The following is a 20892-nucleotide window of genomic DNA, read 5'->3' as shown; positions in this document are numbered from 1 at the left end:
GTGAGTGACCCTACTGCTCCTTTCATGGTCACCAGCACAGACCATTTCAGTAGGGGAACATGCTGGGAATTTGTAGAGGACATTCAGTGCTGTCTAATGGTGGAAGCAGGGACAGGGAGTACTGGTTTATGTTGTGGGCCTTGCCAATGACCCACTGACCTTGGGCACATCATTTCTCTCTGCTATAGTTTCCCTCTGATTACAAGGGGGATAATAAATGACACACAGCTGAAAAGCTCTGTGAGATCCCTAAATGAAAAATACCCTAGTAGGGCAAGACCGCTGTTGTATTTTTATGCTGGAAATTAAATTAATGCAGAGTGAGAATCCTGGCAGCAGCTCATGGGTAGTGGTTACAAGAAGTCTGCTGTAACCTAAAATGAATTGCTTCCAGAAGCAGACCCCGGACTATCCACTGCTCTTCCTGAGGTTTCCCCCCTAGTCCATCAAGCTGTGTCCGATAATAGCATCAGGGGTTCCCCTGGTTGCATTTGATTTTGCTGTCCTGGCTGCTGCTTATGGAAACCGGCCTGGGTGCGAGCAGCCAGACCTTTCTGCTCTGTCTGTTATTGCTGCTTAAAGTTTCTCGCTCCAAAGGCACGGACCTAGAGGCTGACCCAGAGCATCTCTGCCTGTGAAATTTCATGTCAACAGTCAAATAGGAGTGGAACAGCTATTAAAATAAATAGCAGTAGTGAAGGCTTCTAGTCTGGCTCACTTGCTACCCAGGCCTTATTGGCTCTTCAGCAAAGGACCCTCAGCGTGTTTCCTGTTAGAGTGAGTGCCGTTGTCTCCCTGAGCCCTGCCTGGCCTGAATCCACGTGTTCTTTGCAAGTTTCCTGCACTGATGTAGGAGCCGCTGTCACTTCCCTGGCATGCATGTGTGTATATGTGAAGCTTTTTAGAATCAGGATACTGCTCGTAGAGATGCTTCACCTTTCCGACACTCCTTGATCTGTGGTGAACCACATTCCAAATCTCATCCTACATGGGATTCTCAGGATCTCAGTCTGGCATCAAGACCTGCTGTTTGCTACCTGCTCGCTATCCGTACTAACTTCCATTTCAGCAGCCGAAAGGTAGTGCTGTCCTGAGGGCCTCAGGGAAAGTACGGGGTGCTGCAAATTGGCGTAGCAGCCCAGCAGCTTGTGTTTTGCGAGTGGACCCTGTCCGCGCCTCTCCACCGCCCCACCCCCAGATCTGGGCAGGCAATGCTGGTTTTGTTCCCTTCAGACTCCGATTCTCAGCCCTCCACCCCCATTGAACAATGCTTTTCAGTTATGAAATTCTGGTTTGTTCTTCTTTTTTTTTTCCTTTCTTTCTTTCTTTTTAATTAACCTCAGTTTGAATTTAACTGTCTTGTTCTGTTGCCATGACAACTCGGTGTTTGCATCCCACCCGCCGTTGTTTGTTGCTGTCAATGCTGTTTGCTGACTGGATCTTGTCTGGCAGTGTATGTCTCCCCATTTCTCCCCAAACTTCCCCACCCCACCTCTCCCAGGGAGTTACATATCTGCCTTTCTTTGGAAGACTCATTCCCACCCCCTCTGATCTGTCTGCATGGGAACCCACTTGTTTCTTTTCAAGTAGTCTCCATCTTGTCTCCGATTGTGACTGGTGCAGTATTCGTGTGGCTCCATTTTCTGAAATGCCACCAGCTCCGGGGAAGCAGCCAGGACTTGCTGCACTTGCCAAGGCCGAGCAGCCCAGTGGAGATGGCAATGGAAGGAAGGATGGGAACATGGGAGTAGGAGGCCTCCTGCCCGTTTGCTTCAGTCAGTGGCCACGTGTGTTTAAACCCCCTTGGCCATTGCTGGCGTCCAGGTGCTTCTCCTCAGCCAGGCCCCAGAGACATCTCCCCACCTCCTGCCAACCTTCCCCTGCCCACGTAATAGCACCCACCCCTCTCCCACCTGCAAATGACAGCATCTAGGTGAAGTGACATCTCTCACTGACCCCTCCCTCTCCCTAGCTCATATCAAGGTGGGGACGTGTTCGTGCTCCTTTCCGTTAGGATCTCCCTGGTGCTGAGTCTCCATGTTCTTCGTTGCCTGAAATTCTTGACTCCCCTTGTGTTCCCCTCCTTCCTTCCCACCCCCCCAGGCCCTGTCCTGTGGGAGCTGCTGTCCTCTGTGGCAGACTACATAGAAGCAGGTCCAGGAGCAAAATGGGGAGACGTCCCAGGAGAGGGAGATGTGGGGGGAGGAGGCAGGGGTAATTTTTCCATTGTGCCTCCCTTGCAGGGAAGCAGCTTCCAGCCCCTTGGTAACAAGGAGCTGGGAGAGGGATACTCACATAGCTGGTGGAAAGATCCTGTCTGGTGGTGTTACAACAATGCTTTGCAGTCATTTCCCCCTCCTAATGAGCTGTGATGAGACCCCTCAGGACCAGCTGACGCAGCTCCCCAATGGCTCAAACTCTTCTCCCTCCTCCAAGCAAGTTAGCAAATCAGGAGCCAAAGTTAGGTAGGAGGCAAGCACCTAGTTTGGATGGGTGAAGCTCAGGCATGTATGGAGGGCAAAGTCTTTGAAATGGGTGTGGACTCCAACCAATGTCCCACTAATTTTTTCCATCCTTGTGCAGAATAAATTTTGTTGTGTGCACCAAGACATGTACAGATGTGCACTGCCCATAGAAACACATTGCTGCCAGCTCTGGAAGGCTGCGGGCACTGGTATTCAGCTGGGTAACATTTGAATTTCCTCTAGGCGGCCACCCAAGCACTCAGCTTACAGGGAGCGCCGGCTCTGACCATGTATCCCTCACCCCCACGCAGAAAGGTGAGGCATTTCAGCCCCTTTGCGGGCTGAAAACTAAAACAAGAGCTGCGGGTATGATAGATGTTTTGGTTCCCAGTGAATTCCTGAAAATCAGGGGAGGAAAGGGGATTGTTACGAGTTGAGCAAAACATTTTGTTGGACCAAAGACTACATGTTTTGCTTCGATGATGAGCATTTTATGAAATAAAATGGAAGGAAATGTCACAACAAAAAAGCATTCTCAATCACAAAATTGAATCACCACTTTGTGATGGAGAGGGCAAGGTGAGGGGAGTTTCAGCTGTAAGATTTCACCCAGTGCTAACTAAAACCCAATCCTTCCCCTGCAGCAGGTCTTAGTTCTTCAACTCTTGCACTGTGAGAGAGCGAGCCCCTTCTCATGGGCCATCCCCTCTCCCAGCCTTGCAGCATCCTGCCCCACTCACCACATTTTGGTTCCCAGAATGCTTCATTCTGTAGGCCTCCACTTGAGAAGCACAGTTAAGGAGCAAACTGGAGCTAGGCTCATGCTCTGAGGTAGAAGCTGATCCAGGACACCAAATCTAAGAGGTCTGTAGCCACCAGGAGACCCAGCAGGGAGTGCTGCTGGGCCTGGTTCCTCTTGTCCCCAGTTTTGTATGGGTTCAGCTGCCAGTAACTTGAGTGGAGTTGCTCTGGATTTACTGTGGTGTAGTAGTGAAAAGAATCAGGGCCCTCACCTGTGGCATTCACCATGACCACGAGCATCCTTGTTTGCTGACTGTGCAGGTAATACATAGGCACAGACATACCCTCCAGCTGGCGGGGCGGGATATGTGAACCCCACTTCTGCCTCCTCCCCCGCAGCACACCACATCCCCCTCCCTCCTTCCCAGAGCATCCTGAATACAGCAAAACAGCTGTTTGATGGAAGGTGGGAGTCTCTGGGAAAGAATAGGAAGAGTTGGTTAGTGGGGCTGCCAGCGTGGGAGAGGGGATTCTTACCTGCCAATGGGCTCTGAGCACCTGTTAATATTTATTCCTAGGTGCGCCTGCCCCAGAGCACCCACAGGCTCAGGGCTATTATACAGGTGTTTCTGAATCCTAAGGGCTCTCAGCCATGTGCGGCTCTTTCCCCACTGCTATGATTTTGCCTGCAGCCTTTGGCCTTGCTCCTGTGATGGGAGGTTTCCCTGTTCGGATTTCTCCCCATAGGGACTAGATCTTTCTGGATCACCTGCTGTCTGCCCTTGATCCTGCTGTTCCTCTTGGACTTTGGGGAGTAACCTCCACCCATCATACACTGACTCAGCGGGATTAATCATGGGGAGGGGGTTGTTGTCCAGAGGCAGACAGGGGCTCACGGAGTGGAGAGGAGAACTGTGGCTCTGTGTTGGTATCCGCTGGCGAAGATCCCATGCCACAGTGGATGGCCATTGGGCAGGGAGAGGTTTCTGAGCCCCTCAGGCACCCAGATGCAGATAGTTTCTGGGTTGGGTTTTTACGGCCAAATGTCTCTCTGGTCGCCTCTCCTGCGTGTGAGGAAAACACCACCTGCCCGGTCCGTCCATCCGTCCCAGTCACTTCAGAAAATGGAGCCATGGAAACTGCACCCTCTTCTTTGCGTCCATGTTCTTACCGTGTAAGGTCTGGAAGCTGCATCCACTTCTCTGCTAAGGAGATGCACAGAACATGTCACTGTCTTCTCAACGTTTAAAGTTTCACTACCTTGTTTTTCTTCTTCTTCTTAATTCTTATTCTATTTATTCTTCCGCCAGGGCTGAGATGTGACAATGTGAGCCACCACATTGGGTCACATCCTCTAGAAAAAGTATGCAGCATTAAAGTCGGTTCCCCGCCTCCCCATCCCCGTCTTTCTCTCTCTCTCTCCTGTCTCCTCCTTTTCCTTCTCTTTTCTGTCTCTCTCTCTCTCTCTCTCTCTCTCTCTCTTCCCCCCCTCAGTATCCATGTGGGCATTTGCTAGTGGCCCATAAGTTATACTCCTCTGCATTTCCTTCTCTCTCTCTGTCTCTTTGTCTCTCTGTCTCTCTCTTTTTTTAACCTATTTTGCATGATGTTTGTGACTCTGAGAGCTGCATCTATCGATGGAACCGTGTCAGATCTTAAAGAGGCTTCGTTAGGGTTTCTATACCCGAAAACCACAAAAATTTCATTAGGGTTTCTCATCTTTCCCGCTGTCTCTCGGTCCAGGTGGGGGCGGGAGGGCTCCTTCCTCCTGGACGGTTCTCTCTCACACACAGACACACCCTAAATTCTAACCTGTTACCTCAGATGGCTTCTCTGGAATTTGGGGCAGGAGACCTCTTCCTCCTACTTGGTTTCTCCTTAGATTCCCCTCTCCTCAGGGTCTCAAGAGGCTAAAGGCCTTTCCAACAAGAGCAGAGTCCTGAGAGGAAGCCTTCCTCATGTACTCCCTTCCCCTCGCTCTCCTCCTCCATTCCCCTCCACGCTGACCAGAAATGGGAGCTCACTGGTGTGAGATTGGTCCTTTCCATGGGGCATGAATCTGCTGCTCTGGAGGGAACAAGTTTGTTCCACATTTCCATGGGAGAAGGAGTTGGAGAGGGGCAATTAGATCCCACTTACAAAGGGGAAGGGGCAGGGGCTCTGGGAGCGGGGTGGGCAGCTGGTGCCCCCGTGGCTGTGGAGAAGATTGTTCAATGCCTGCAATGCCCGGCATTTGTCAAGTAAAGATGAGAAATTGCTAATAAATTTTTGTGTATTTATCTGTGCTGTGATGGGTCTAATCTTGATCAATGGAACCCTGTTGCTATGAAATATCGCTTTATGTCTATATTCTATATCTTGTTTGTGAAGTAACATTTCTTTGAAGTTTAATTTTTTTGGTTTTTTGGTTTTTTGACTATTTTGTTTATTTGTTTTATTTTTCAATAAAGGGAAAAACGATGAGCCCTGTTTATATTTAAATTATCTTCTGCTCTTTTTTCTTTCTCCCTTATTCTTTCTTTTCTCTTTTCTTTTCTCCCCTTTTTGTTTTCCTTTTCTTCCTTCTTTTTTCTTTCTTTTATTTTCTTTTCTTTTATTTTTTTTTTGTTACCTCTGTGCGTCTCGTCCACAGTTCGCCGCGTGGCACCTCGCTTCTCCATCCTGCCTGTCAGCCATGAAATCATGCCCGGTGGTAACGTCAACATTACCTGCGTGGCAGTGGGTTCACCCATGCCATACGTCAAGTGGATGCAAGGGGCAGAAGACCTGACGCCTGAGGATGACATGCCAGTGGGCCGAAACGTCCTGGAGCTCACTGATGTCAAGGACTCGGCCAACTACACCTGCGTGGCCATGTCAAGCCTGGGGGTCATAGAAGCCGTGGCTCAGATCACAGTAAAATGTAAGATAATGAGCGTATGGGAGCGTGACCATGCATGTGAGCACATACGTGTGTGCAAGAGTGAGCAAGCATACGGTGCATGGTCATGCCTAGGAAAATGCACGTGTGCCAGCGTGAGCATGCCAAAGTGAACGGGTGGTTGCATGACCATGTGGGTTTGTGATCATGCTTGCGATCATGTGGCTATGTGTGGAAGCGTGCAGATGCATGTGAGCATGTCGTTGTGTGACCACCTGAGCTCATGCATGCACGTACGTGGTTATGTGTGTGAGAGATCAGGTAAGAGAGCAGTTGTGTGAGCCTATGGGTCCATGATTACATGCAGTCATGTGGGTGTAAGTGCATCCGATTAGGGACAAACATGTGGGTGCATGAGCTTGCAGGGGCATTGGTGTGCGTGTGTGTGTGCCAGTGTGTGTGGAATGTGCCCATGATGGCATGCTAGTGCACATGTGCTCAAGAAAATCCCCAACCTTGGAAGCTGATGGTTTCACCCACGTGCAAGCACTGTCTTGGGGCCTTCTCTGGCATTAGCGGCTGTTATTTGTCAGGGGAAAAAAGATTCATAATTGTACTTTGATTCCCATCCTGGATCACGAGGCTGGCTGGCTGATGCATGGAGAGCTTTGAGTGGCCAGGGGACCGGGGCTTGCATCCCACACTAGTTCCAGTGTTGGAGGGATCACAAGAGACCCCGAGAACCTGCTCATCTCCAGCATGACTTTCCTTGCGCCGCAACCTCATCTTGGTGTCTTATGAGAGCCTTCTCTGTTGCCTTGAATGTGAAAACCCCCAGTTTTGATGCTTGTGATCCCCAAGAGGAGCGCGGGCATATGGCCTGAAGATTTCTCTCTTCAGCTGTGGCGCATGAGCAGCAGAGCTGATGTGTGCTTTGAGAACTGACTCAGTCCATAAGGGAGTTTGTGGGGTGAGGGAAGGGACCAGGAACCCCTTGGAATCATCTTGCAAAATTCTGCCAAAGCCGTTTGCACAGAGAGCAGGTTGAGACACTGTCAAAAAGATGCCTGGGGCTGGATTGAAACACTCCTTTTCTTTTCTCTCTCTCCTTCTTTTTCCTGCCTCCTAATGTTAGCCTTAAAAGATGATGGCTTCGATACATTGTTTCTGCTGTTGAATAGTCCACCTCCCCAGCTATGGAACTTACTGTCCTGCTGGCACATTCTGCCATTTGTGTTTTTCTTTCTGTTCTGTTAGGAAGTACCTGCTGTGTATTCCAGCAAGAAAGTTGAACAAGGGACAGAGAACTAGAAAGGGCCTGGATCTGCATCAACTGGTTGGAAGGATATAGAGTATGGGATTCGGGAGGTGGTCTAGACCAGTGTTTCTTAAACTTTTTGAGACCACAGAGCAACAAACAATTTTTTTTATGCAGAACACATGTGAAAATGTTCTTCAAAAAAATTGTCAAACCAAAACAAACCAAAAATATACAGCACAAACAAAATGAAGTAATTTAATCAGGTATCATAGCAATGAAGAAGTAACATTGTCTCTGGTTTTAATAACAGAAAATATATGCGCTCAGTTTATTCTTCCTGCTTGTGGCAGACCAGCAAGTTGTTCACAGAACAGCATTGTTACACAGAAAGTAGTTAAGGAAACACTTGTCTAGACCGTATGTTTGGGTATGCCCCAGATCCAGAACGTGTACTTAGGAGGTCTAGAGTTTGTGTATAGGAGAGCTCTAGATCTAGAGCGTGGATGCAGGGGGGTGTTAGAAGTGGGGAACCCAAGCAATCTGCTTCATTTGTAGCTTCTAGAAAGGGAGAGAACTGTATAATTCTAGAGAAAGATGTCCAATAACTACTGTGGACACAGAGGGAGCCGGAGATGCAAGAATCTAGGGACACCTAATGATTTTTAACAAGCTCTGTTTCCAAATTCTAAAGGAGTTGCGTGAGCCCAGTTTTACCCAGCACGCTGGGAGCTGATGGATGTTCAGTTGAAGTCTTCTGTGTTAATGATGCCAGATGATTGGTTGAATGCTTCCTTTTGATGGAGCAGTTTAAGAAGGGTAATAAAGAGTATAACTAGGTTCCATAATATTTCAGCAGCATTTTACTAAACAGCCACACTGTGAGCTGTACCATGCTGCTAGCTCTCAGAGCCCTAACTTGCCAATTAGACACGGTTGTAACATATGTTTCAATGTGCTTGTTCTTCCCTACCCTCAGCGCTGCCCAAGGCTCCTGGAACGCCCGTGGTAACAGAAACCACGGCAACCAGCATCACCATCACCTGGGACTCAGGGAACCCTGACCCTGTGTCTTATTATGTCATTGAGTACAAGTCCAAGAGTCAAGATGGCCCTTATCAGATCAAAGAGGACATCACCACGACGCGCTACAGCATTGGAGGACTCAGCCCCAACTCAGAGTATGAGATCTGGGTCTCTGCTGTCAACACCATTGGGCAGGGGCCTCCCAGCGAGTCCGTGGTAACCCGCACGGGGGAGCAGGCACCTGCTAGCGCACCTCGCAGCGTGCAGGGGCGGATGCTGAGTGGCACCACCATGCTCATCCAGTGGGAGGAGCCTGTGGAGCCCAACGGGCAGATCCGCGGCTACAGGGTGTACTACACCATGGAGCCGGACCAGCCGGTGAGCAACTGGCAGAAGCACAATGTGGATGACAGCCTCCTGACCACAGTGGGCAGCCTCCTGGAGGATGAAACCTACACCGTCCGGGTCCTGGCCTTCACTTCTGTGGGAGATGGGCCTCTCTCTGACCCCATCCAGATCAAAACACAGCAAGGAGGTGGGTTTGAGTCTTGTAGATGTGATCAGACTGATCTGCCCCAGGTGGCTTCTGGAAGGAATGACGATGGCTGAGAGGGATAGCACAGTGGTTTGAGCATTGGCCTGCTAAACCCAGCGTTGTGAGCTCAGTCCTTGAGGGGGGGCTGTTTAGGGATCTGAGGTATATACATTTTAAAAAAAAATTCATCAGGGATGGTGATAGGTCCTGCTGTGAGTGCAGGGGATTGGACTTGATAACCTCCGAAGGTCCCTTCCACTTCTATGAGATAAGTATTTTGTTTTTTTTCGCAAGCTCACAGCACAGTGATCACTCTGGACCAGGGCTCTCTCCTGAGCACCTCCTCCTTACTGATCCTCGTCAGCTGAAACAAAAATAGACATCTGGGGAAGAAGTGCTGCTCAGCAGCTAGAGCAGAGGACCCAGGAGTTTTGTTCTTAGGTCTCGTCAGTTAGGGTACAATTACAGCAGGCAGCTAGGAAACAGGAGTCTTCTGTTCTGTCCTTGCCCCTATGTGTGGCATTGAGCCTGTCATAGTAAAATAGTGCTCAGTTTCCACACCTCTAAAGTAGGTTGATGAATAGCCACCTCCTAGGATGTGGTGAGAGCTGAGCCCCTGATCAGAGAAACTGTAGGAGGGCAGAGCCATATCCTGTCTATATTTACTGCTGCCTGCTGTGGCAGGTGCATGACAGAGAGGGGCTGCTGGCTGTACCACTCTGCATGTCATTACCCAGAATGCCCTGTGAACACACCCAGGATTTGACCTCGCTTCTGGCTGAGTTCCTCTGAGTGCCTTCTCTATCAGAAGTACACAACCCTTCCTCCCCTGTTAATCGGGAGCCCCGTTCCAGCTGCACTCCTGCAGGCCGGGAAACTCTGTGCTCTCTATGCCGTGGTTCCCTGGAACCATCCAGGCCATGGAGAGGCTGAGATAAGCACTCAAGGGATTAGGGCAGGGGTGACCCACCAGTTAGAGACTAAGAGCCAAAGTAGCTGCAGATAGAGTGCAAAGAGCTATGTATTATATATTTGTTTTTATATATTTATATAGATATATCATATAAATTTATATCTATAGCTGTATGTCTATATAGATATATAAAAATAAACATATAATACATGGCTAAATGCCCTCTCCTTCCTCCAGACTCTGGCACTCCTAGCACTCCCACTTTAACTCAATCCCCCCTCCCTTCCCCCAGAACCAAGGACTTCCCACCCCAAGCCCCAGTGTAACCCAATGCCTGGGACTCACCACCACCACCACCGCTGCTGCAGCCATGTGCATCTCCCTCTAGGTGCTGGGAGCAGCAGTAAATAGTTGAGCGCACAGCTCTGAGCAGGAGCCACATTTGCTTGATCAAAGACTCCCATGCGGCTTGAGGGACACAAGTTGGCCACCCTGGGGAGGTGCATCCTGTGCTACATGGATAAATGGACACCACAATCTTGCCTCCATCAACTACAGATGGTTTCCTGTCCAGGTCCTGCAGGGTGACAATCAATGGGCTCCTGTAAATAAAAGCCCCTGCCTTCCTCCAGGAGTGATGGGAAAGAGTCAAGCTGCATCTCATGGACAAGCTGAGGGGGAGGGAGATTCTTCTAAATAGCCCCATAACCTTGACGCTGTTTCTCTCTTTCCTCTTCTGCATTGGCTGTCCAACCCTGCCCTGTGGATTCCTCCTTGGCCTTTGGCAGTTCCTGGGCAGCCAATGAACTTCCAAGCAGAAGCCAAGACAGAGACCAGCATCCGACTGTCCTGGAGCCCTCCCCGGCAGGAGACCATAGTGAAGTACGAACTCGACTACAGGGAAGGAGATCATGGCAAGCCGGTGAGTGCCGGGGGTAGTGAAGGTGGTGCAAAATGGTGGGAGCCTACTTCAGCTGGGGTGGATTGGAGGAGTGGGGAGTAGGGCAGGTTTTTGGTGATGGTGTGTCTCTGCTCCTTGTTTTTATTTTTTACTTCATTTCCCTCCCCCTCCAGATATTGAAGACTTTTGATCCCACGACCTCGTTCACAGTGGAAGGCCTGAAACCCAACACTGAGTATGTCTTTCGGCTGGCTGCCAGCTCGGCTCTGGGCCTGGGGGCCTACACCCCGGCAATCAGGGAGCAGACCCTGCAGTCTAGTAGGTGTCTCTCCTTTCCCAGCCTTGTCTGAGGGGAAGACGGTCAGGGAGCCACAGATGGCGGGCACTGGGGTATGGAACCATGGGAAGTTCACAGCACCGTCCTCATGAGAGAGGACTGTGTGGGTGAGCTATTCTTCACTGAGGGGTTTTTTTTGGGGCTTACAGACCCTGCCGCCGCCTACCTCACTGATCTAGGCCGCCAAGGTTTGGGTGGGCCTGGGGCCAGGGCATATGTTAGCACCACCTGTCCGAGAGGGGCAGCTTAACGAACTCAATGAGCCCTTTGTGCTGAGCATGCTCAGCGAGGACAGCTTATTGCCTCCCCCTTTGAGGCTATAGGTCATTAACGGGGAGAAACAGAGCAGGAACTTGGGGGAGGGATGTACGAGGGGTTTGAAGGAGCTCTCTGCAAGTGATTCGTGAGCCGGAAGGCAGATGGCGATTAATAAAACTAACATGGTCATCAGTCTGCGGGAAAGCAGCCCCCACCTCATTGTTCATAAGTGACTTCATAGCCTGTGGAGACAGGCCACTGTGGGCTGGGCAGAGCTGGAGAGAGGGGAGATGGGATGTTAACGACACCAGGATGGAGTGTGTGTAACCCAACTGTGCTGGTTTTAGTTTAATGGATTGTCTTCCTTCGCTGTTGCCCTGGGGATGGACTAGCCCTGGATGGCAATATTTCAACCTGGGCTTTTCACAGATCTTTGCTTTTAAATGAGGTGTTTTTTTCACTGCATGAGTGGCTGTGGCAGCTGTTCTTTGTGTTTTCTGTCTCCTCTCATCTCTACTAAATCCCTCGGCTGCAGTTCGGAGTAGCCGCGAGCAGAACTAGCTCAGAAATGGCTCTGGTCAGCCTGTGAGAGCGCAAGCAAGCTCCCATCGCTCACAACCCTTAACAAGTGGGAGCAGCAGCCTCTCAGCTGGGCGACCGGCCTCGTCTTTCCATCTTGTCTGCTCCCCTTCCCTCTCCCACCCAGGAGTGAGAAGAAAGGGGCGTCTCTGTTTCTACTTGAGATAGAATTTCTTACCAGGGCTTTCTCATCCCTCCAGGCCATTGAGAGATTTGCTTGCTTGTTTGTTTCCTTCCTTCAAATGCTTCTTTTTCTTTTCTTAAATCGGTATCTCTGTAAAAATTGTTTCCTGGTTTTTGCTGATTCTGACCCAGCTTGGTACCACTAGAAGGAACCAGATGGTGCTCAATCAGCACCAAGAAATGAAGGAACTAATTAAAAGCCTCAGGAATAGGCGTCAAACTTTCCCACACTCTGCTTCTGGTTTACTAGAGCTTTTTGTTCTGGGAGTCGTAGGGCTGGGTTGGAGGAAACAGGGATTTCTGGTTGGATACAAGCAGTCCAGAGGGATGGGCATCACGGGGGCAGGGGAGGTAATGGTTGTGTAGGGCCTAGCAGTGGGAGGTGGGGATTGGAGGTTCCCCCCAAAAGAGGAGATGAGCGCTTCTTTGGGCATCTTTCTATCCTGGCTCTCGCCCAGGAGGAGGTGAGGTTTGTTCCATGCCTCTGCAGTTCAGCTGTAGAGGGATTGCCGTCAGTTTCCCGAATTTCATGCTCCTAAGAACCTCAGCTGGGGAGCTTTCAGCATTTTGTACAGCGGTGAAATGTTTTTTTTTTTCCTGGCCGGCTGCTGGATGAACGAGTCAATTCTCCTTGGTCTGGGTGGCATCCTCGGCGCTCAGACCTTCTGGCTGGGGCAGGCTTTTGTGTCTTCCTTCTGCAGCCCCTTTTCCATTCAGCTTCTTCCCAGCCTGTTCCATCGCTCTCTTTTTCTCTCCATCCATCTGCCTGCCTGGCTGCCTCTGTCTCTCTCTCTCTCTCTGCATGCCCTCAAGTCTGGAAGCCAGCTCCGAGCTCTATCTCTCTTGCTGCCTGGGTGGTTTCCCATCTTGTCTGTGCAACACCAAAGCTTTTCCCCTACCCCAGGCCCTGGCTGTGGAGTTTTCTGTGGCTTTTTTCCCACCAGTCTGAGCTGTCACACATGCATGCCTGGCCCACAGGCCCCCCCTTTCCCCCCCCCGCATGCACCCCCTGCATAGCCCTCTCCACATCTCTTGCCAGGGTGGCTCTTCCAAGCATCATAACCAAAGTAAAATCCATTAAACTAAAGGTAAAGTATCTTTTTCTTCTTGAAGTAGCTGGGTTTTAACTCTTCAAGTACCAGAGACGTAGATTGGAAAATATTGACTCAAATGCTTGGAGGCATGAGACAACATCACCTTTTCTAACCTAGCTGTGAAGCCCCTGAGAGTTTCGTAATATTTGCCTCATTCAAAAATTTCTCCTGGTGTGGGAAGCACGTGTCACCTGACAGGAGCAGCAGGGGATGGACGGAAGCGTGGGATGGGTTATAAAGGAACCAGAGGGGTTTTCACTTCTCTGCTCCTTCCGAAGGGGATGTTCCCCCAGCCAGTTGCTCTAATCCTTCTTCAACCCAATAGACTCTGAGTGAAACTAAAATGATCTAACGTCTGTGGTACCTAAAGGGTTAACCGCATTGTATCCTACAAGGTCAGTAAGGGTCATTCTTGTGGCTTGGACAGTCAACTTAAAGCCTGTAAAAGATGCAGTTCAGGTGAGTACTGGCTGGTCTCAAGCTGATTCACAAATACAGTCCACCCTGTCAGTGTGCAGTCTTCTACGTGCGTGCGTGCACGCTCACACGCACCCACACACACCCTGGGAATCCTGCTGCTCCAGGTGGGAGGAATGAGAGGGGGTGGTTCTCCAAAAACTGTCTGCCTGGTGGGAACAGAGATCTGTGGGCACAGAAGTGACATGCTTTGCAGTGGGCTGTCTGGAGTATGAAGGACCCCTGGGTAGTCGAGACATTTGGTGGAGAGGTGCATTCTGGGTGTTTTTCTCCACTGCCAAGCGGAGCACATATCATGTGTTCTGCCTGTGCACAGGCCTCCCGCACTTCCCATGCAGGTTGGGCTGGATTGTGAAGGAAACTCACTGTGCCATGAACTCCCAAGAGGGTCTCTCCAGCGCGGCCAGCACTTGGTGGGTGTTTTCATCCAGGTGGTACAGTCAGTTGAGAGCAGCGTGGGTCACAGGTGTTCCCCACCCCTCTGCTTCCCTTTTAACCTGAGAAAGTCCTACCAATGATCCCAAAAGGAGGTCTTGCTCCAGGGACATGCAACAGGTCTCCTTGCTGGAGCTTAGAGGGTGAGTGAGAGAGTGCCAGGCCCAGCCGCTGGTGGAAGCAGTGCTCCCAAGTGCAGTCCAAGCTCCGTGCGCTGCCTCCTGGGACTTTCATTAAGAGTGACAGGTGCCTTAGGCTCAGGACCAAAAGGGTAGGTCGGGTCAGACCCTCTCTGCAGTGGGTTTCACAGCCCTTGTGGCTTCAGCTGGGCTCGGGGAGTGGAGGCAGTTTTGGGGCTGCCCCACTGAGTGCAAAGGGAAGATAGCTGGAGGCACCTGGGGCTGCTTAGTCTCCCAGCTCTGTGTGAGAAAGAGACTTTGATGCCTCTAAGATGGCACACCCAATGTATATAACCCAATTCCCTCCCCAGGAGCCAGGCACCTCCAGACTCTGGCTCTAACCCAATCCCCCCCATTTCCCCCAGAGCCAGGCACCCCTGCTTCCCATTCTTACCCCACCCCACCCCCTCCTCCAAAACCAGGCAGCCTCAGCCCCTGCCCCCTCTCTAACTTGATGCCGGCGACTCACCAGAGCCCCCCCTGCTACCACGCACTTCTGCCAACAAGCAGTGGAGCACATGCACAGAGCAGCAGCCAGCACTCCCGGCACGTGGCTCTGAGGCACACGAAGCACCGATCTGCAGTACACCGGTGTCACAGAACACCGTTTGTGGGGCATTGCTCTAAGACACAGAGAAGGGGACAGCACACCAGTCTGCTGTGCTTCATCGTGCTGGGCAGTCAGGCAGAGAGAAGAGTCTGTTACGGGGAATCTGGCCACACTGACATCAGTCTATGGGCTGGTGTGGGACAGAAATAGGAGCAACTGGAGACGGCAGCAATGACAGACTAGGTAGCAGAGGGAGGGGGAGGCTAGCCAGCATAGAGGAGTTAGTAGCCGTTAGGAAAGGGCAATATACTAAAAGTGAATGGTTTTCAGAAACCCACCAGGAGCTTGGTCTGGCCTCATTAGCTCAGTTCTCTCGTAAGAAAGTCTTATAAGTTAGCAGTTGAAGTTTGGAAGGTAGGTAAACAGACTGGGAATGTTCTGGAAAGATTTTGTCGCTATTTTTGTTATTATGATTTCCTTTCTTTTGAGCGACGTTTCGTTTTAAAATTAATGGATGGATTTATTTTTTGTTTCAAGTTTGTTTCTTTGGTTGTTTGTTTGACATGTTTTCTATTATTTGGCGTGGCTAGCCGGCTACTGAAGACCATCACCTAGGGAGCAGAACTTTGCCTGATCACTGCATAGAAATCCCTTTTGATAGCCAGAAAGGAGCGAAATGGAGAAAACAGTAATTGTTTTGTTAAAGGAGCTCTGTGAAGGTAGTTTAGGCCCAAAACGTAAGGTTTTGGTTCAGGGAGAAAAAAAGATCTAACAAAAACTAATCTTAGTAAAAGAGTTGGCATTCACTTAATAAATCAGTGAAAATCATTTTTTAAAAATCCTGTATAATGTAAAGTTTACAATCAAAATCCTGTATAATGTAAAGTTTACAATCCAAACACAACAGTGCATGAAACCCAGAAGTAAACCTAATGAGAACAGAGCTATCTCCAGATCTGAAGACGTTGGTCTGCCCTACAAAAGCTCATCACCTAATCAATTATTTTGTTAGCCACTAAAGTGCTACATAACTGCTTATTTGTTTTATGGAGAAGTGAAATGGGTTAGTTGATTTTCGCTGTCCAAGCAGAGTAAAGAGAAGACACAACACAAATGGTGAAAAGTCATTTAGATTTTTCCTAAAGCAGACAGGAAGATAGTTAAACAGCCAACCAGCGTGTCAACCCATTCCAGGGGTTCCAGCGGTTCTGGGTGAAGAGGCATTAGAGACCAGTGTAACTCCATGGACATCTGTGAATTTAGTCATAGACTCCTAGGGCTGGAAGAGAACTCAGGAGGTCATTGAGTCCAGCCCCCTGCCCAAAGCAGGACCAACCCAAGCAAAATAGTCCTGATTTTCCCCCGTCAGACCACAGTTGATCCCATTATGATCAGCTAACCCCTGATTGATTTCAGTGGGACTGTGGGTAAGGACTGTAGAATTAATCAGAAAACACCCCTTTAATTGGTGGTCAGGGTTCGTTTATGCACCCTGAAGAATATCTGGAGTTCTGCAAGCCCATTCCAAGCACCTGCCCACCCCAGACCCACAGTGGGTCTGTGGTTCATTTGCTTAGAGCACATTGGCAAATTTGCCTTGCACATTTGCCAGCCCAGGCCCATGTGTGCATAACTTAGCCCTTATATGCTTTACAGATGCTGATGACACATGAGGTCAGGGAATTTATGGCTGATATTATCGAACTGAGGTGCTTAACTGTGGATTTTGGGCCCTGGTTTTCCAAACTGGCTACTGAGTTTAGGTCACCAAGCTGAGACCCATTCTGCTTTTCAGACACTGCCAAGGACACGACCCCCCCACCCCAGTCCCCGAAAAATCAAATCACCCAAAGTCACCTAGGGTCAGATTTGCAAAGGTATTTATGCGCTTAAAGAGTCAGGTGCCTAATGAGATTTTCAAAAGTACCTGAAGTGGCTTGGACACCTAACTCCAGTGAGAGTTAGGCACTTTTAGATACTTTGGCACTTTTATATGCTTTTAGCATACTTTGAGATACTTAGGCACTTTTAGATGCTAGGCACCCATGTGCATCTTTAGACACATAAATACCTTTGAAAATCAGGTCCCTAGTTGATGCTTTTTGCAAATCTTCGTGCTAGGAATCCAAGGTGAAAATTTTTGGCTTAATGCGACTTTAGCATGACTTTCAGGAACACGACTTGCCTTGAATTGTGCCAGAGTTTGCACCACTGCTTTAAAAATGGGAGATTAAAGCTGCTCATCCAAGGAGAGACGGGGATGGTTGCTCAGTTTCAGATGCTTTTAGCTGAAAATGCAGGATGCTCTGGGCTAGCCCGCTTGTGTTTTATTCCTTTGCTTTGTAACATTTATGTTTCAATGCCTCCGTTTCATTTCTCTTGCCTTTATTTTTTTTACCCAAAAAAAAAACACTCTTCTTTTTTAATTTATCTTTTTAAACCAAATTTTTGTACGTTTTATTTTAGATTTTTGTTGTCATTTTCTTTTCTTTTTTTTATCTTTCCCATCTTTTGTTTTTTCCCCTTCTTCCCTCCCCCCTGAATTTTCCCCCTCGTAGAACCGTCTGCCCCCCCTCAAGACATAAAATGCATCAGCACCAGATCAACCGCCATTCTGGTAAGTTGGCGGCCTCCGCCAGCCGAGAGCCAAAATGGTGTCCTGGCTGGATACAGCGTCCATTATCGAGCGCTGGACTCTGACGACATGGACCAAAAGGAGGTGAATGATATCCCCCCAACCACCAATCAGATCCTTCTGGAACAGCTGGAAAAGTGGACAGAATATCGCATCACCGTGGTGGCGCACACAGAGGTGGGGCCGGGCCCAGAGAGCTCGCCAGTCGTCGTCCGAACAGATGAGGATGGTAATTCCATCTACTTACGATTTCCTTTCCTCCTGAGTCCCCTACAAATACACGACTGAGGAGGCTTCCCTGCCAAGGAAAAGACATTGGATTTTTGGGTCCTTTTTGTCACTGCTTTTGGATGCATGAAGAAGGCCTGAAGAGGCCTAGGCCTCCTGGCCCAAACATCACATTTCCTCATCCATCTTCTCAAAAACATGGCTCTGATTCTCAAGGGGTGCAGAGCTCCTGCAACTTCCAGGGGCATCAACCCCCATGAGAATCCAGCCTCCTATGATTTGCTTTTCCTTGATTTTTTTAATAACCAGGTATTCAGATCTTGTCCACACTGCATACCCCAGGAAATTCAGTAGCAGGCTGAAGAGCTAGTTGGATTATAACCACAGGGTTTTCAAAGGCAGGAGAAGGAGTCTCTTCGTGAAAGGATTAACAACCCAGCTCCTTCATGTCGCAACTGAAAATGCTCGTTTCAATTCTCTAGTTCTCCTAAAGACATGTTAAGCAAGGAGAGACTTAACTGATCTTTTTTTGTAAGCTACAATAAAGCGTTCAAAAAAAGGGGAAACTATCTAAAAAACAAACAAAACCTTTCTGGAGTGTCTTCCTCCATCACAAAGGAGCAAAAAAAGGACCCAAGCCCAATCTTCTTTTCTGTTGCAGGTCTTATTTAACAGCTCTCCCATTTGCCTGTCCCTCTGTGTATATCCTACTAGGATACCCACTAATGTGGGGAACACCTTGTTCAGAGTAATGGGGGACAGCAAAAGCAGCCTAAAAGTGTGTGTGGTTGGGGAGGTCTCAGGTGCATGAGCTGTGGCTCCATACTCTTGTGCCACCTCCTGAGGCCCCGCCCCTTCCCCCAAGGCCCTATGCCACCTCTTTCCCTGAGGCCCTGTCCCTGACTTCATCCGCTCTGCTCCCTCCCCTGTTGCTCAGCCTTACGTACAGTAAAAAGTTTGAGGGCCATAACCCTCATTCTGGCACACCTGGGAGACAGAGCTGCACTGTTGTCCTGGCCAGGCTCCCATAAACTTCTCTCCAAATCCCCTTTCCATCCCAGTTCTGTTCCAGGGCATGTCTTCCAATTTCATGCCCTACCGTCAGTTCACTGCGATTGACTACCAGAAGCATTTAAACGACTGAGGCGTGAGGGCTTGAAAGGGCTGGTTCAAGTTCTTTCTCTTGCTTCAAGCAAGCAGAGACAGAGCTTTCTGTGGCTCGCTCCTCAGAAATCAGGTGGTTTGACCCAGAACTATAGATCTCCTTCTGGGCAAGCGGTTCTGAGGAAAAGGCTCATGGAAGGAAGACTGAGCCAAACAAGAAGCAAGCCCACCTTTATGTGTCCAAGTGGCACAGGCTATGCTACAGTGGTACTTGCCTGCCCATCCCACGGACCGCCAAAGTCCATGGCTGATGTGGTGGCTTGCCACAAGTCTGGCAGATTCTCAGCCCACTTGCAAGGCTCTAGATGGAATACGTGCCTGTTCCTTGCAATCCAGTGCTAAATCTCTACACCTGCACTTTCTTTTCTCCCCCTACTCGCAGTGCCCAGTGCCCCACCTCGTAAAGTGGAGGTGGAGGTTCTGAACTCGACGGCCATCCAAGTGTTCTGGCGCTCTCCAATCCAGAACCGCCAGCATGGGCAGATCCGTGGCTATCAGGTCCACTACGTGCGCATGGAGAACGGAGAGGCCAAGGGGTTGCCCCAGATCAAGGATGTCATGCTGGCTGATGCTCAGGTGGGGACTTTCAGCACCTGTCCCTCTGCCTTGGGGGCTTGCGGGGTGGGCACGCTGGCCATTTGTTTGGGTTATAGCCCCATGAGACCCAACAGGCTGGTAGCAGTGGTACAACATCTCTCTGACAAAGGAGTCCCTTGTTGTTTTCAGCTAATTCACACTTCCAGCCTGTAGCTGTTAAGGAAGAGCTTGAGCCATTCTCCTGACACTGGGACAAGTAGGCTCCATCCTTCCCATTTCTGAGAAGCCAAGGGCTAAGCCCCCTTCCTTTAAATCAAGCCAGTTTTGCTACAAAATCTGCTAACCTCTCCCATTCTGCTTCTTCCTTCATGTTGGCCCAGTAACCTCTGAACTCGAGTAGCCACTTCCCAGAGACTTCTGCCTCATGCTGTCTCTCTCCCCTCTTTTCTATTCTCACTTGCAAATCCTCTCTTGTTCTCTGCTCAGTGGGAAACAGATGACACTGCTGAATATGTAAGTAAAATGCTTCCTGCCTGTTCCTGGTTCTGTCCTCTCCCTTGCACCCTCAACATTTGTGGTGTGACATTTGTCTCTTCTCTTTCTTTTCCCCAGTGCTGCTTTGTCTGTTTTCAAGGCCTTACCTACGCATCATTCCTCACCCCAATCTCTTCACTTCCCAGTGCCTTCCTAAGTGCTCCTTTAGTCCATCAGCGCATGGTGATACCGCAGGGTTCCCCCCCGAGCTCTTGGGGAAGGCCAAGTCAGCTGCTTCTCGATAGTGGAAGCAGTTTGGACATTAAAATGGGACCAGCCTAAGCAAGCTGCATATTTAAAAATGGGCTGATGTGAGCAAGATCTGTAACTACCTCAGGATCTGGTCTGCTGCTGAAAAAACTTTGCTAGGTGGAGACTGATAGCACAATAGCTTCTAAACCTTCTGGGCTTGACCATGACTGCTTGATGCCATTAGAAGGCAAAGGTTCACTGGTACAAAGCACGCACTGAGCCCTAGCAGCGTGTAAGCGGCTGGACCTTAAAATCAATATTGTGGTTTTCAGGTATGTTCTACACTGCAGCTGGGAGCATTCCACTTAAAAAGGGCAGAGCTTCTGCCCACTTGATCCCCCTGATCCATGCTGGGTGACTCTCAAAGTCCAGAGAGCTATTTTTAGCACACTGGCTCGAGGAACGCTTGTGTGAGTCTCTCTGGGCTGGGACATGGGTGCCAGGCACAGTGTTAGATGTACAGCTCATTGGCATTTCATTCCTCCATTTGAACGCTGATGTGATTTTGGTTTTGATGGTGACTAGCCACAGAGCAGTGGGGAAGGCCTCCTGCTCTTGGGCTAGCTGGTACCGAGACTTCGGCTGCTAGAATAACAACTCTTAGGCTGAGATCCTGATTTCTGCCAAGGCTGCTTGGCTCTTGCTCTCAAAGAGCATCACAGCGTCGAATACAGTTGCCCTCCCCATGAAGTAGGGCAGTGCCGTTATCCTCCTTGTATGGGTGGGGAATGGAGGATCTGTCTAAAAATCT

General features: G+C 49.6%; 1 protein-coding gene across 7 annotated transcripts in view; it reads left to right on the top strand.

Annotated features, from left to right (window-relative positions):
* Positions 1 to 20892, top strand: part of PTPRS (protein tyrosine phosphatase receptor type S) — a 267499-nt gene that overhangs the window by 189635 nt on the left and 56972 nt on the right. For 4 of the 7 annotated variants that reach the window (XM_074978298.1, XM_074978301.1, XM_074978296.1 and 1 more), the window contains 7 exons: positions 5839 to 6108; positions 8304 to 8885; positions 10587 to 10720; positions 10873 to 11017; positions 17350 to 17655; positions 19201 to 19394; positions 19842 to 19868. In XM_074978298.1, the coding sequence (XP_074834399.1) occupies positions 5839 to 6108; positions 8304 to 8885; positions 10587 to 10720; positions 10873 to 11017; positions 17350 to 17655; positions 19201 to 19394; positions 19842 to 19868 (1658 nt within the window). The remainder of the gene's footprint in view (positions 1 to 5838; positions 6109 to 8303; positions 8886 to 10586; positions 10721 to 10872; positions 11018 to 17349; positions 17656 to 19200; positions 19395 to 19841; positions 19869 to 20892) is intronic. The other 3 variants (XM_074978302.1, XM_074978300.1, XM_074978303.1) reach the window with 2 other exon arrangements.

Source organism: Carettochelys insculpta, chromosome 27 (genome assembly GCF_033958435.1).
Source record: "Carettochelys insculpta isolate YL-2023 chromosome 27, ASM3395843v1, whole genome shotgun sequence".
NCBI classification, from domain to species: Eukaryota; Metazoa; Chordata; order Testudines; family Carettochelyidae; genus Carettochelys; species Carettochelys insculpta.
This window is presented reverse-complemented; position numbering and strand designations above follow the sequence as displayed.